Raw genomic sequence first — 14,395 nt, 5'->3', positions numbered from 1 at the left:
TCGATGTCGATACTTAACAGCTGTTTGTAACAATGACTCCGAGATCTTTTACCATTAACGACACTTGAATATTTCTTTCGCCATTCGCTATCGTGTCCCAGCGCTAATGCCAATATTTCTTTTGATGCATTCATACGTAGATTTATCTTTAATGAAAACAATCTAAACGTAATAGCAATGAACGAATCGCATTGAATTTGGCATTTGGCATTGAAAAGAACGTTGGATTATGCAAATGAGATAAAAAATTCAATCACTAGGCCGTTCATCACTTGCTTTTTCAATATTAAAGTGTGGAACAACTTGAACATTATGACGGTTCCGTATACCTGGTCATAGCTAAGATAAATTTATTTTTATGCAAATACATGCTCGTAAATTTGTTTTCCTTTATCAATATACGTAAAACATACGATATGATTTCTTAAATGAATTCTTTGAACTGGCAGTTCCAAAATAATCCGAAAAAATTTCAGCATTGCATCAATTATTTCTTTCTATCTCTTTTATAATATGCAAAATAAGCTATTTTTCACGCTATATATCAATTTTTATTTATCTCTTTTTTATCATGCACATCCAATCATTGGACAATCCAATCTATCGCAACTTAATATTCCGAAAGAAATATGCAAGTATTGTAAAGTTTTGTACATTTGCTTTGTGCATTTAGTCATCAATAATTGCAAGTCAGAAGACGCTAGAAGCAAAAAGGAACATTCGCACCATGAACGCCCACATTACATTCCAACTTTATACCTATGAGCTGCGGACCCACTTGTACTGAATAGCAAGCGAAGCAGCTACTCGTATCATTGTCCTCCGAGTAATCCCTACTTGTGAAGAAAAGAGTCTCTGACTTTTTTTCTCTGTCAGCTACAAAAATAAAAGTGACATAAAGCACTGGTAGAGCGCGCGCGCGCGCGATTCTCTCACCCTCGCGCGAGCGTTTGTATTATCCTCTGGCTTCTCCTTTTAGTCAAAAGAAAACTAGATGTAGGCGTGCACAGCCGATGTAGAAAGGATCACGTTATAAAAGTAAGATTGACCGCGTGCGCGGGCATTTTTTCAGCTGAGCTTCCGAGTGATGGATGGGTTTTTGCACTTACTAGAAAATAGCATTGAAGATTCTTTCCACCTTTTCTTTCAATCTAAAGAATATAAGAGTTAGAAGAGGAATTTTTTTTCTGTGAAATTGACGTATCTGGCAGATGTTATTTGAAGAAATAATTGACGTATAGAAAAGGCAAATTGTTTAAGAGCTTGCAAATCTTCCTTGTTCTAAACCACATCTAAATTATTTCACGCTGCACGTACACGCGGCAATCGATTTTATTTGGCAGACAATGAAACAAACACTGATAAAATAAAAGGCTTGAAAAAAGTTGGTAGGTCAATAGAATCGGCAGGGCATATTTGAACTGGTCTGACACAGATTCGTGCGTGCAAGTTTGAAAATACAGCAGAAAGTCAAAGGGCGGTATACGAGTACATACTCGTATGTAGTCGCCGCACACACGAGGAGCGTACGCGGTGGTGGTCGGCGCGAGTGCGCTTCATGCACATATTTCCAGTTGCATAACGGACACATTAACATCGGCATTCGCGTATTGTTTTGGTTGGCTGTGCGGGGATACCTCTCCCTCTCTGGCTCTCTGGCCGTGGCACTGCAACGCGATGCATATTTGCAATCCTGATATGCTCGCAACGATAACGGATCCCTATCGCCGGTCCACTCGCTCGCTATCATTACAGTTCGCTAGCCATTATGCACTAGCGCAAAGTTATTGTTTTGACTGTACCTGTAACCCGCCAGAGCAAATATTGATCGTCCCAGCTCTTTCTGTCTCTCTTTCTCTCTTGCTATCCAATTGGCTAAAATCTCTTCGGCTACGCACGCTCGCGCTCACCTGCGGCTCGCTTCATTTTTCACCCACGCTATTAGCTCATATTTTCGCGTTTCAATGAAGATGCCAACGCGCGCGCGCGCTCGCGCTTTGTCGCTTCGATTATTTTCTTCTGGCTTTGGCAAATACTAACTGCAGTGGCTCGGTCAATCATACGAGCTTTGCTTGTAATTACCCGTTATTAATCCATCCTTTGCCCATATTTTCCCAAGATTATCGAAAATTCAGCTTGTTATTTGTCGGACAAGTCAATTACTATGTAATATTGATTTTGATGGTCATTTCCCAGCGTTTAATTATTCTTGTTATAAAAGCAATTTGCACAATTTAATTAATCGTCGTAAATTATCGATTCCGCTTACGTTCGTGATTTTCGCTTATTTACGCGATTAATTTGACAAAAGTTGCATCACAAAGAAAAATAAGACAACCATCAGTTTGCACTGTATTACAGGATTAAATCATGATTGGCAGACGAAAATTGAATGTCGCGTAGATTCACATAGGTGCGATTACGGCATAATCAGCTTACTCCGTACACACTTAATAAATTGTCGTATCAAGTGGTGGCTGATGATCAAAGTCGGTATTAGGAGGAAAGCCGAGGGAGAGAGGGGGAAGCGAGAAAGTGAACGGTATGAGAGCGGAAGATGCCTCGCATGCGACTACTCCTATACGTACGTAGGTACCGAGACATATTTTAGGCGCTCGCTGAACGCTTCCAATTAACATGCGCCCGTTATATTCCTTCTGGCATGCGTGTATTTCCATTTCCATCGTCACCCTCTATATGTACTAGGCACATACAGAAGTACATGCAGCGCGACGAGATTTGCCTGAAATAATTCGCTGCAGATGAGCTTGCGCGCCCCGCTCCACGACGACGATATGCTATGTGCGCCATGTAGCCAACTTGGCGCTAAACCACATATACATATGCACCTGCACAATGTCTTCAATGGCTTAAAACCCTTCGTTCGCTCTGCTATGTATGTATATAGCTGTACTTAGTGCGGCGTTCGTTACACGCACCGTGTCTAATTATCTTAGACTAATCCCTCGAATATTCATCCTTATCGCGTTCGACTGCACAGTACGCACGCGCCGCACGCAATCGAAGCATCGAATCTGGCATGGACAATCCTTCTTTTTCGCGATTTATTCGAGTGCCTGTTCGAACGAATGTCGCAGCGTATAAACAAGGAAAACAGACGATCTCCGCGATAAATCAACTACGAATAAAATATTCCATCTCGTGTGCAACGAATAGCAAAAGCCGCGCTAATCGCGCGCTGCAAGCGTAAACACGAGTGGGCTCGTCGCTCTCTGGGGCATAGCTGCAAACGGGAGTTAATTAAAAAATTAATTGTGTCGTTTTTTCCTTTTTACAACTAGCCCTCTCGGTCTGCGTTTTGGCCTGCTGGGCGGCCACTCGCGCGCTCTAAAGCGCACGCATAATAATGAAATGCAGGGGCTCGCAGCGGGTGTTCAGCCGCTTTGTTTTGTGATCTCATTATTACGCGGTGCTTTACGGGTGGCTGCGCTTATGACGGACTCGATCCCTCTTCCTCTCATCCTCGCCCCGCCGCCACCCCGCCGCCACCGCCGCCGCCACCGCCGCCGCCACCACCGCCGCCGCCGCGCTCTTTTACTTCCTCTATATTTGCACGCGCGCGCTCCGCATTGTCTTTTTCGCTGTTTTTTATTATTTCTTCTCTCCGCGGTGCTTTCCTTCTTAGCAGCTTACCAACTTGCTTAATTGCGTCTTTTCTTGCGATGAATCCAATTTCGCCTTTAGAATTTTTCACCCTCTTGCTCCCCTCTCTACTTTGCTGTGTCACTTCGCGTAATAGGGCACGTTCGTTCGCGCAAGCTATTTTTCTTAACAAACAATCGTGACAAGTGACAAGATAACATTTGGACTTGAGAAAAAATAACGCAGTCTTTTCGAGCGAAGCGTGTGTTTCTTGCATTTCTGCATCGCAGATGCTCGATGTCTCTTGTTGCACTCAAGTACGGGGCTGCACTCTCCAGGATCGTTTGTCTAATCCACGTGTGCAGTTCGCGCCGACAGGCAGTAAGGGAGAACTGCTTAACTGCTTCCATGTAAATAATTACACACATCGGTTGGCGTTTCGAAGTCACTAGTCATACGTCACGTACCTGACGTTCTACTGCTTGGGCGCGCGCGAGTCTCGGCGTGCCCGTAGCGCGCTATGCGCGTGTGGGTGCGTCCGTTTGTTTGCGCTCGATCAACCGCATCGTTAAAGGGCCGCACGCTTCGTGTTTGATTTTTCTTCTTTTCAGCTTTATTGATTATCTGACGGGCTTTTACGCTCACGCGTCTATTCGATACTTTTACTACTGTCGATTTGTAAATTTTACCCACCTTCGCATATTGCATTGAGGCTACACAGGTCCTTATGGAAATTCAGCGGTGCGGCTTGAAAAAAATAGTCACGTACGGATTAGCTTTATTTGTAACGGTAAAAACTGGTCGCTCGCTGATGCATAAAAAACGTGTAAATCCGGTGCAGATAGAGCATTTATCTGTGCAGTATGGTTGTAAACATCGGGACTTTTTTCGAAAGATATCTCAGAGGCGATAATGCGCCGGACAACCAAGCATGAAAATGAATGTACTCTGATAACGAAGAAGAAGCAGTGGCATAGGATTAGAGAGGGGCACGGGAGAAAAGGTCAGCGCGAGCGATCTTAAAAGAATAAAGGGTAGCTCGTTGGCCATTGCGCTCGCCGCTCACGTACGCGTGGCTCCTCGCGGACTATAATCATGGGGGTTATTTAGTATTATTTCAATTATCGCGTGCCACACGTACGGCCGATAGCGCGCTGGACACGGCTCGAGCAATTTGCAAATCCAGCCCCGATAAGTTTCGCGGCATTTTCCAGCTTGGCTCGCTTGCGTCCCGGTCACGCGAATCATCGCGGACGTGTCCACGCGCGCGCACGGGGGGTGGCACCGCAAGCACGGAACGCTACGGCTCCGCGAGACGTCCTCGCGCTGCTGCAATTTGCCCGCCGCCGATCGCGCACGCACGCGCGCTCTCGCCGTGTTTGCCTTGCAATTAGTCCGGTCCGCGCTAGTTTCCAATTAAGTTTGCGCGGCTGAACGTTGTTTCTCCTGCCGGTCAGCCGTCAAACTCGGCTGTCTGCGTTATTTTTACCCCCCAATTCGACTTTCCGACGGATACACGCGAGCGTCCTTATATCGAAGGCGAAAGCGCGTCAACGTTTTGCGCGCGGTATTTCATTAGTGTTGTTTGCGAGAGAAACTGCCGCGGCGGCGACAGATTGCAAGAAAACAGGGGACAAGTTGTTGCACTGTCGCGCGCGAGCACGAGCAAACTGCTGAAAGGCAGTGTTGGCCTTGCAACACCGGCAGCCCCGGCCTCCGCATTCTCACTCTCTCTCTCTCGCTCTCTAGGCGTAATATACATAGAACATAATTCACGCGCTTCGTAATGTTATCTTCGGATTATTTATGGCTCGACTATGCTTTCTCCCTCCCTCTCTTCCGTGCATACTTGCCTGGCGCGGGCCTCTCTTCTCCTGCTAAGACGCGCCCAAGGAGCCGAATGGATATTGCGCGCCAAATTTTATACTCCGAATCGCGGAAGAGCGAGCCGCTGCACGCGCTATCGCGATAAACGGGAATAAGCGTGCGCGGCCGCGAATGGAATTCAGCCCTGTGGATACGGCGTGGGATTAAAGTTTTTCCTCTCGTGGCAATCCTTATCCCGAGCGGCAAGTCCCGGCCATTATGCATCCGAGCTCGTAACGATGTCACGCGCGCAACAGCCAGGATAAATATTCGTTTTCCCCGCGTGCGAGAAATGGCAGCGCCGCCGGCAAATTCAAAAACACAAAGGCTGCGGCTCCTGAGCGATGTCTGATTAGATACTGTCGAGCCCGCTCCTCGACCCTCTCTCGATTTACTGCATTAAATCCGCCTAGAATAAAACCTCTTCCAGTTGCATCGGGAGAAATAGTTTAGTCCATTTAGTCCGTCGGTAAGGTATAAGTAAAGATCAGCCAGTGCTTCGAAATCAATTGAAACTGCGCTCAAATCCATTCGTACTAAGCTCTCATAAGCTATTTTTACAGTAAAGTTCTAGCAGCGAGTTACACTTACATCGGAAAATTGCCGCGTACTTTGATTTAGAAGTGGAATTCTAAACGATAAAAAGTTGGCAGGAGCGTCAGCTCTGGAAAATAAAAAACAGCCCAGTTTTCTCTCTCTCTCTCACTCACTCTCTCTTTCTATGAATTATGAGGATAATCTGGTATGACATCGGGAGACATCATTATTTACTGGCGCAAGCGGTGGCGGTGGTCAACCCTTACCACACGTACGTCGGATTTCTGGCTGAGCGAGTTGCTCGCGCTGGATATATAAGTATATATAGAATGGCGAGGTCGGCTACAAGAGCAAACCGGTACATAAAGACACGAGGAAGAATTACGAGCGGCGCGCCACCAACTTAAAATCGGAAAAAGTCTATCGCGCAAAAAGTAAAAGCGATTTTCCCGAGCAAGGAGGGCGGCAGCACACGGGAGAGACCGAGCACGAGCTGCTCACCTGACGCCCGCCGCCCGGGCGTGTAGCGCGCATAACACAAAGGTAACTCGAGAGTCCCTCGCTCTCTCTCTCTCTCTCTCTCTCTTTCTCCGTCTTCGTGGCCTTTCCGTGTACGTGCCCGTGTGTGTAGAGCTGAACTCCCGGATAGACGCCCACGGCGCTGGCGTTCCTCCGGTGCCGGTCCGATCTGCAGGAGCGAGCGAGAGACCGGCTATCCCTCCTCCCTCCCTCCCTCTCTCTCTCTCTCTCTCTCTTTCTCCTCCACGGACACAATGGTCGCTCTCGCGAGCAGCACCCACTGTCATGCATTGTGAATTATAGCGCGTTTTATTAAACCGCTCTCTTCTCGTGCGGCTTGTGCCGCCACGCCGGAGGACGCTGCCATGCTGAAGCCTCTCGCCCAGAGTAAGAGGCCTCGGCTACGCCTTGGACGGGTAAACATCTGTACAAACTGTCGGTAATTTAGGCTTCACATGGACATTTTTCTTTTTAACCTTGATCTTTATAGTTTTCTCAGTTTTTCAACTCGATTCAAGTGCTACGGATTATTTTTACTTTTACTCAACGGCTGCGAGCTCTCATCGCTAGATTGTCGCTTACTTTTTTATATGCTAAATCTGTTGCAAAAATTATCAATGTTCGACTTGCTTCAATCCTTCGATAGTTGCGATAAAATTGGATGACGATATATACGAATTCTTTCTCTTCTCTCGCCAAATGAGTGCATTCAAAGGATAAATTGTACGGGCCTTTTTCTCTCTTCCCCCTTATCTACCCTAATTCTTTTCTTCTTCGAGTCGCATTTATTTTCTATTTCAGCATTGCATATACCACTGTAACCTTTTCCTCGCTCGTACAGATTTCATTTACCTGGAAATCGAACTTATCTATCGGCGCAACGAGCAAAGCCGAATACTCTCCTTCCAATTCCATCCGGGATATCTTTCTTATATACGTACGGTTCGTTTTAGATTGAGCAGACGCTCGACCCAGATCTAAAACGTCTTATTCTTTCCGCTAGTTTCAATATTGACTTCTTCAAACATGCAAAAGCGTTCTTAATAACTGGTAACGTCAATTTCATTTCAATTATTCCAGTAAAGTTGTAAATTATTCAATACAATTAGATATTTCTAGGCAATTTTTTATTTTCCCTTAGCCATCCGATGCAGTCGACAAACAATGTGAGCTCTAAATAATAGGTGCGCAAGTGCATACTTTTCGCAATACAGACTAGATATTGATTTCACTTGAATAAGATTCCGATGTAGGTCAGTTGAACTTCCATTTAAAACTTTTCAATCTTTCGTTCAGTTACAGGCCAACCGCATGTTGCCAAAAGAAACTTCCGCCACCGTTTCAGGCGACGCCAATACCTGCAGAATTTTAAGTGTCCAACTCTCATATTTCTTCAGCAGTTCTCAATATTAAACATTTACGGCCACGTACAACTTTCGAATGGTCCAAGAACTACCTAAACCTCAACGTGTAGTAGAATGGTACTGTGGATTTTACTGTTTCAGTCGAGCAAATATGTACGTTATATGCACCGACTGTTGCACACCATATATATATTATAAACTAGGGCATTTTGGCTCATCTTTTGATTTTACAAACTCAAACTACATAAACATAATATAAGCTTTGAAATTTCCAATGTGTTTTGTCGTAAATTTTTAATTTTTTGAAAAGAGTCAAGAGTCGAGCTACTTGTTATTAAAGAGACTTTTTCAATTATATTAATATGTCATAACAACAATAATAATATATTTAATGATATCGACGATTACTTGGTCTACTTGCACATTCATGTAATAACTGAATAATCACAACCATTCGGTAACTTGTTAAATATCTTAATGAAATGGTAAAAAATGTACATTATCAGATGTATTAAACATTTACAAATCACAAATCTAAATTTTTTATAAATATTTTCTAGTGATTTTACTATACGATTAATTTATGTTAAAATGTTTTATGGAGTAATAAGAACACTTGATGAAACAGGTATTTTTAAATTATACATTTCATTAGGTTTTCACCTACAGTCATAAAATAATTATCTAAAGATATGCATGAAATTTTAAATGACAAACGGGGTTCTAAAACTATTTTGGTGTGTTCAAAAACTACTGCATTTATTTATTTTTATATATATAATACATTTCAATACTAGTGCGAGAAAATTAGCAAGGATCAATCTGTATATGTAGGTAAATACCTTTACGTCAAAATTATCCTGCTATCTATCGCATAAAAATCTTTTCTTTGTCCACGGTAAGCGACAAACATGACTTTGTAAAAGGAAACGTCTTCATCAATCTTGATTGTACGGAATGGAGCTGTATGCATAAAACATAAGAAAAATACACACTGCACTTATTAATCTCTTTTATAATTGCACTCTAGAGATAAATTATAATATTTACCTATTGTTATATTCTCTAGAATTTCGTTTAAATATTTAAAAAGCTTTTAAATGACAAACTGTATTTTCATTTCGCAAACATTCAAAAGCATTTGAAAATTCTACAACATTCGATAGAACTTTCTTGATCATCTGTTTATCATTTTCTCCGCAATGATCCTAGATAATGGAAAAATAAAAAGCGAATAGAAAAATGACAGAGACGTCATTTGTCAAAGGTTAGTACTGTCTAGTATTATGTTGTGCAAAACCAAACATTGCGAAATATACCTCGGTATAGGCAACGAAGAACTCGGCACTTGATTTAGCTTTCACACAGTGCAATAAAGCTTCATAAGCAAATCGTATACTAAAAACTTCCGTAATTATATCATAGACGACGGGATACTAAAATATTATATGGAAAGTTAATGATGGAAACTGATGATACTTTTTTATAAAAAATATATTCCATTTACAAAATATATTAATTATAGCAGTACTCACGCCATACTTTACACTATTTTCTTGTATGAAACAAGAAACGTATTCAGGATTATAAGAGATTCGGGGAGTAATTGATAAAACGCCTCGAAAGTCACGTAAATCTAATGTAAAAAATTGAAAAATTACAGTAAATATATTAGTTTGTTTACGTTATTTCATAATTTTCATAAATGGTGAACTAGTATTCAACTCTTTTTTTCATACATATGATAAAATGTATTGTTATTCTATGCGAGCGATGTACACAATATCATGTTAAACTTACCATTTACATATGTTTTTTCCGCTAGTAGAGAAAACAAGAAGCTAGCTGATTTAACACCGAATGTACCGTAAAGAGCAGCTCTGAAATTATATATATATATATATATATATATATATATATATAAAATTACATTAACATCAACTTTCAGAAGTTACTTACTTATTATGTGAAAATTCGTTCCTATAAATTATGGCATTCAATGCTGAATGGATGACTGAAACATATTATGATTTGTAAATACATAGCAGTATTAATAAATTATTATTAAAGTTAAACATAATGATTCTCTATCTCTTTCAAGCAAAACAGTGAATTCAACATACTGTAACGGTTTCGAGGATTTTCTATTTCCAAGACGCTAAATGGTGAAGATCGATGATGTTTTCTAGAAAAGTACATACATTTTAAAAATATAATTAGGTCACAGATTCATTGATCAATAACCGATGTAATAGTAGCTTAATTATGATTGATACACGACAAAAATTTACTCACATTGAAGTATCATGAAGTTTTTGAAGGTTTTTCTTTCTCATTAGACTATTATAACTATTTATATCCACAAGATATACCCCCGTAATTTCGAACTGCATTTAGAAAGCACTCCATCATTATGTATTGAATATATGTTTTGCAATCATACGTACGTCTTTGTAATATTCAGAAATGATCGAATGGTCAGTAGTTTCAAATGGATTTTTTGTAAAATCTTTTAAATTTGATAATAAATAACTTTTATCAGTTTCAGATAGTTTTGCCCTAGAAATATTAGCGTGCTCAACACTGGCAATGCTATTCAATAACGATTCTATTTTCTTCTTGTACGGTCGCTGTAACGACCAATTATTATTCGACTGTGTATAAACGTACATATATATTATAATAATATTCGTGTATTAACTGACTTACCATTTTTAATTTTAGACGTTTTAAAACTTCTGTTGAAGCTGCATAAAATTTATTATCTTCAAGACAAAATGATGTCCTTTGAATCAAATCGAATTTTGAGTCCATGTGATTTACTCGTAATATTTATATGGAGGGTTTAGATTATTATTTTTAAAAATACATACTTGTCCACCGGGTTTATTTGGTAGACGTACTCCCAAGACCAATATCGCATATTTTCAGCAACAAATTTTGAACGGAGAGCATGAACTATAAAATAAAAAAATTAAATATACGTGTATGATTCGATGCTATATATTTGATCATTACCAATATTTGCATTCGATGAATCGCCGAACAATTCAGCCATTTTGTAAAAGTATGGTAGATTTTCAATCAGAATGTAATCTGTATTTTCTATGTAAACTCCAACATTTTTGAAATATGATTTTAATACGAGGGGCCAATTTATCTAAGAAAATAAAGGGACATGGAAAATATTTATTGTTTACGTGTTGAAAAGAAAAAATTGTAAAAGACATGTACCTTAGTTGTATTTTTACTAGAATATTTTTCATACACTGTATTCCATTCTTGTATTGTGAGTCTCTGAACTTTGCTCTCTTTGTTCGATGTATCCATGGTATCGAAAATTCCCTAATTACAATATATTCTTGTTATAATTTTATTAGTTATCTGAAAATGAAAAATTAACTAGTGCTGTGAGTACCTGTAGCACTTTATTAAGCAAATCCATGACATTTTGATCTGACTCATGCACAAGTCTTGTCGTCAGTTCTGATTCCTCTTCCAAAATTGTTTCGCATATTGGATCAACAGGTGTAGAATTGGCTGTATTATCTTCAGCATTAGACTCATCAATTTTATTTTCATCTGATTCCCAAAAAGCTGAATCGTTATCTATTTTTGATGAATCAGCTTCGCTTTCATGAGGCTCAGAATTTTTATTTCCTTTGCAATAGTCTAAAGCTTCTATCTGGAGCTGAGTGAAAATATCTGATACTATATCAGTGAGTTTTTTGAAATTCCATTCTTTGATCGAAGGTGGAGAGAGCTAAAAATTAAAAATTGAATTGTATATAATTCATCACAGTTTTGATACAATTTATCAAAAAATGAAGAGTTAGATTATTTTGTTTGTAATAACAATTTCAAATTATAAATTTGACGAATAGTTAGAAATAATAATACGTTTTGAGATATGAATAAAATTTAGGGATATTATATAAATCAGTTTGATTTTATCACACATTGTATTTACGTGATACTTACACGAATTATGTTTTTATTAGGATTTGCAGGATCTTTCACAACATCTATTTCGAAAAAAGAATGTTTAAAACCTAACAATGCTAATTTTTGGTCCAATTTTTGCCAATTCTCTTCATCTATTTTTTGATCGAAATATTCTAATATGCTATTAAAGTAGGATTCAATTGTGTCTAATTTTGTATTATCTGTATTTTCTTGAGATGGCTTGTCTCCCTCAGAATCTACATTATTTTCCTCAGTTTTATTATTACCTATATTTAAAATAAATTTTATTATAGTGAGCTTTTTAAAAAAAATATAGTTATTCTATATGTTGCTTACCTAATCGCATACAATTTTGAAACAGGGTTCTTTCTGCGTTGAGAGGATTCTTTTTATTTTCTATGTCATCGTTCAAAATGTCTGAAAAATTCAGAATCATTTGAATTAGTTTTACTTCAGAAATATTTATACTCCAATAATAATTATATTCTTTCAATATTGTTATATCTTTGAAGTTATGTATACATGTATTTTTGAAATATGATTATTATAATGAATAAATAAGATTTAATATGAAAGTTTTATATGAAAAATTTTTGCTTTTGCAACTTTTAAACAATTGTTAAGTATTAAAATTTTTTGAAATGTCTTAAAAATACTTGATTTAGAGGTTGAAATTAAACAGAAGTCTAAACAAGTTATTTAAAATTACATAAAAAATTATTATGTAAAATATTACATAACAAAAAATAAATTATTTATTTATTATTCATATACACTCACGTAGAAAAACCAAAAGTTTTTTTTTTAAAGAGTTAATCATGCTTGAGACTATTTAATGAAGATATACCTCAATTGAATGGTATTAAAAATTTTTTTTTCATTTTAAAGCTACCTTAATCAATCGGTTAAAAATTAATACATTAGTAAATTTATGTATTATTTTATTCGTCGAGTCGAAAAAGGATTACTTTTAGTCGTTCTAATCAAGAAATATAAACATATATAATTAAATAAACTTATGCATTACCAATAAGAGCATTATGTACTTCAGATGAATATAAATGAGCTAAATGATCTCTATATTTAGGTAGATATATATTATTCTTGTTGTTTTTGTTACACGTCATGGAATAAAAATCTACACAAGCATAATTATTATTTTTTTGCTTCTGTGAATCTGAAAATGTAAATACACATCGTGAATAATGTTTGCTTCGATATTTATCGATGTGGTTATATAGTTAACTTCTAAATATATCATCAAGATAAATAAGATAAAGTAATCAAGGTACCATTGCCCTCTGCTGGCTCAATCACCGAGTTTGTCGCAATCGCGACTAAAAAAATGCTGAAATAATTAATAATTATATTTATTTATTTATTAGTACTTTTTTTAGATATAATGTTTTTGACAAAATGATTTTTCCGTAGTATTGCTAGTTACTACAAAATTGAATTTTTGTTTACATAAACTTTTTTTAATTACGTCTATTTTGTTTGTCTATAAAGAATAAATAATGGCATCCAAATCTTGTTACTCTTAAAAATTAATTATACGTGTATGATAAAATAAGTATATTTACCTACAAAAATTTCATTTGCAAATATTTATTTAGAGTATCACAGGAAATATGTTGGTTAACATATAAAAATACCAAGATTTAGGACACCGGATTAAGAATATTATAATTTTTTATGTTTTCATAAAAATTTTTTTAAAACTAATAATCAGCCGACAATGTCATGTATATTATTTAATTAGCACAGTTTGTACAATTGATGTTTTGAAATTTTTTCTAGTTAAAATATAACAGGTTCAATTTTTGTTTCTATAATTAATTTAAGTGAAAATTGTTGGTTTTTTACTATATCTATCTATTATGCTATGGATGCAGATGTTAGAATATGTCTAGACACACATACACATATATACACGCACCCGCGCACAAAATATATTATATATTTATATAATTTTTCATAAATGTATTTATAGACTTTAAACTTTTTGGCTACTTACATTTCTATGGTACACTGCATTTCAGTACGAACAAAAAAAATTTGATGAAATCAAGAGTCAAAAGCAATTTTTTCCGCTTTATATAGAAAAGAGTGTTATCTATTATTTTCTCGTTGTAGTATATTATTTTTAATTGCTTGAATATGATATCGTATTAATGAGTTCCGTCGGATGTACATTTTTAATTGAAGATTACATTATAGGATGATAATTGCTATAGTTATTATTATAGGATATATGGATTTTTTCTACCGCCATGTTATCTGTAATTATCAAAATGTAGTAATGTATTATTCTATTGATAGGTAACTCTTTTGAAGTATGTATCAAAGTAAATTTCGTTCAAATATTACTGTAAGGCATTTATATAAGCATAAGAACATGTTTCTGGAGAGCACAACTTGAATATTCAATTATCATTAATAATATAATTTCAATCACTTTTCTGTTTTATCTTGTTACTAATAACATAAGTGGTTTATTTATCTAGAGTTAATTTTCGCGTTCTTCGCACGTCCACCAT

The 14,395-nt window shown here is 37.3% G+C and overlaps 1 protein-coding gene across 1 annotated transcript; it reads right to left on the bottom strand.

Annotated features, from left to right (window-relative positions):
* Window positions 1-8,640: 8,640 nt before the first annotated feature.
* LOC131665291 (uncharacterized) lies at window positions 8,641-13,891 on the bottom strand. The gene is made up of 19 exons (XM_058937104.1): window positions 13,873-13,891; window positions 13,148-13,203; window positions 12,883-13,032; window positions 12,192-12,272; window positions 11,871-12,121; window positions 11,308-11,652; window positions 11,124-11,234; window positions 10,908-11,049; window positions 10,763-10,847; window positions 10,599-10,674; window positions 10,337-10,519; window positions 10,185-10,276; window positions 10,013-10,074; window positions 9,849-9,903; window positions 9,690-9,769; window positions 9,425-9,525; window positions 9,209-9,325; window positions 8,940-9,097; window positions 8,641-8,852 (listed from the first exon to the last, which is right to left on the bottom strand). Exons 3-18 carry the CDS (start codon window positions 12,980-12,982, stop codon window positions 8,975-8,977), a joined length of 2,004 nt encoding a protein of 667 aa, XP_058793087.1. The 5' UTR covers window positions 12,983-13,032; window positions 13,148-13,203; window positions 13,873-13,891; the 3' UTR covers window positions 8,641-8,852; window positions 8,940-8,974.
* Window positions 13,892-14,395: the final 504 nt, after the last annotated feature.

Source organism: Phymastichus coffea, unplaced genomic scaffold (genome assembly GCF_024137745.1).
Source record: "Phymastichus coffea isolate CEN01 unplaced genomic scaffold, Cenicafe_Pcof_1.1 PCOF00003, whole genome shotgun sequence".
Classification (NCBI taxonomy): domain Eukaryota; kingdom Metazoa; phylum Arthropoda; class Insecta; order Hymenoptera; family Eulophidae; genus Phymastichus; species Phymastichus coffea.
Note: the sequence above shows the minus strand (reverse complement) of the source record. Positions and strands in the feature narration are given on the sequence as shown.

Bases quoted from the DNA above. Each gene is read 5' to 3' on its own strand.
- LOC131665291 (XM_058937104.1), bottom strand. From the start codon at position 12,982: ATGACGTGTAACAAAAACAACAAGAATAATATATATCTACCTAAATAT. The intron at 12,122-12,191 runs GTAAGCAACATA...TTTTAAATATAG, and splicing joins TCAAAATTGTATGCGATTAG to GTAATAATAAAACTGAGGAA. The intron at 9,526-9,689 runs GTAAGTTTAACA...TTTTTACATTAG, and splicing joins GGAAAAAACATATGTAAATG to ATTTACGTGACTTTCGAGGC.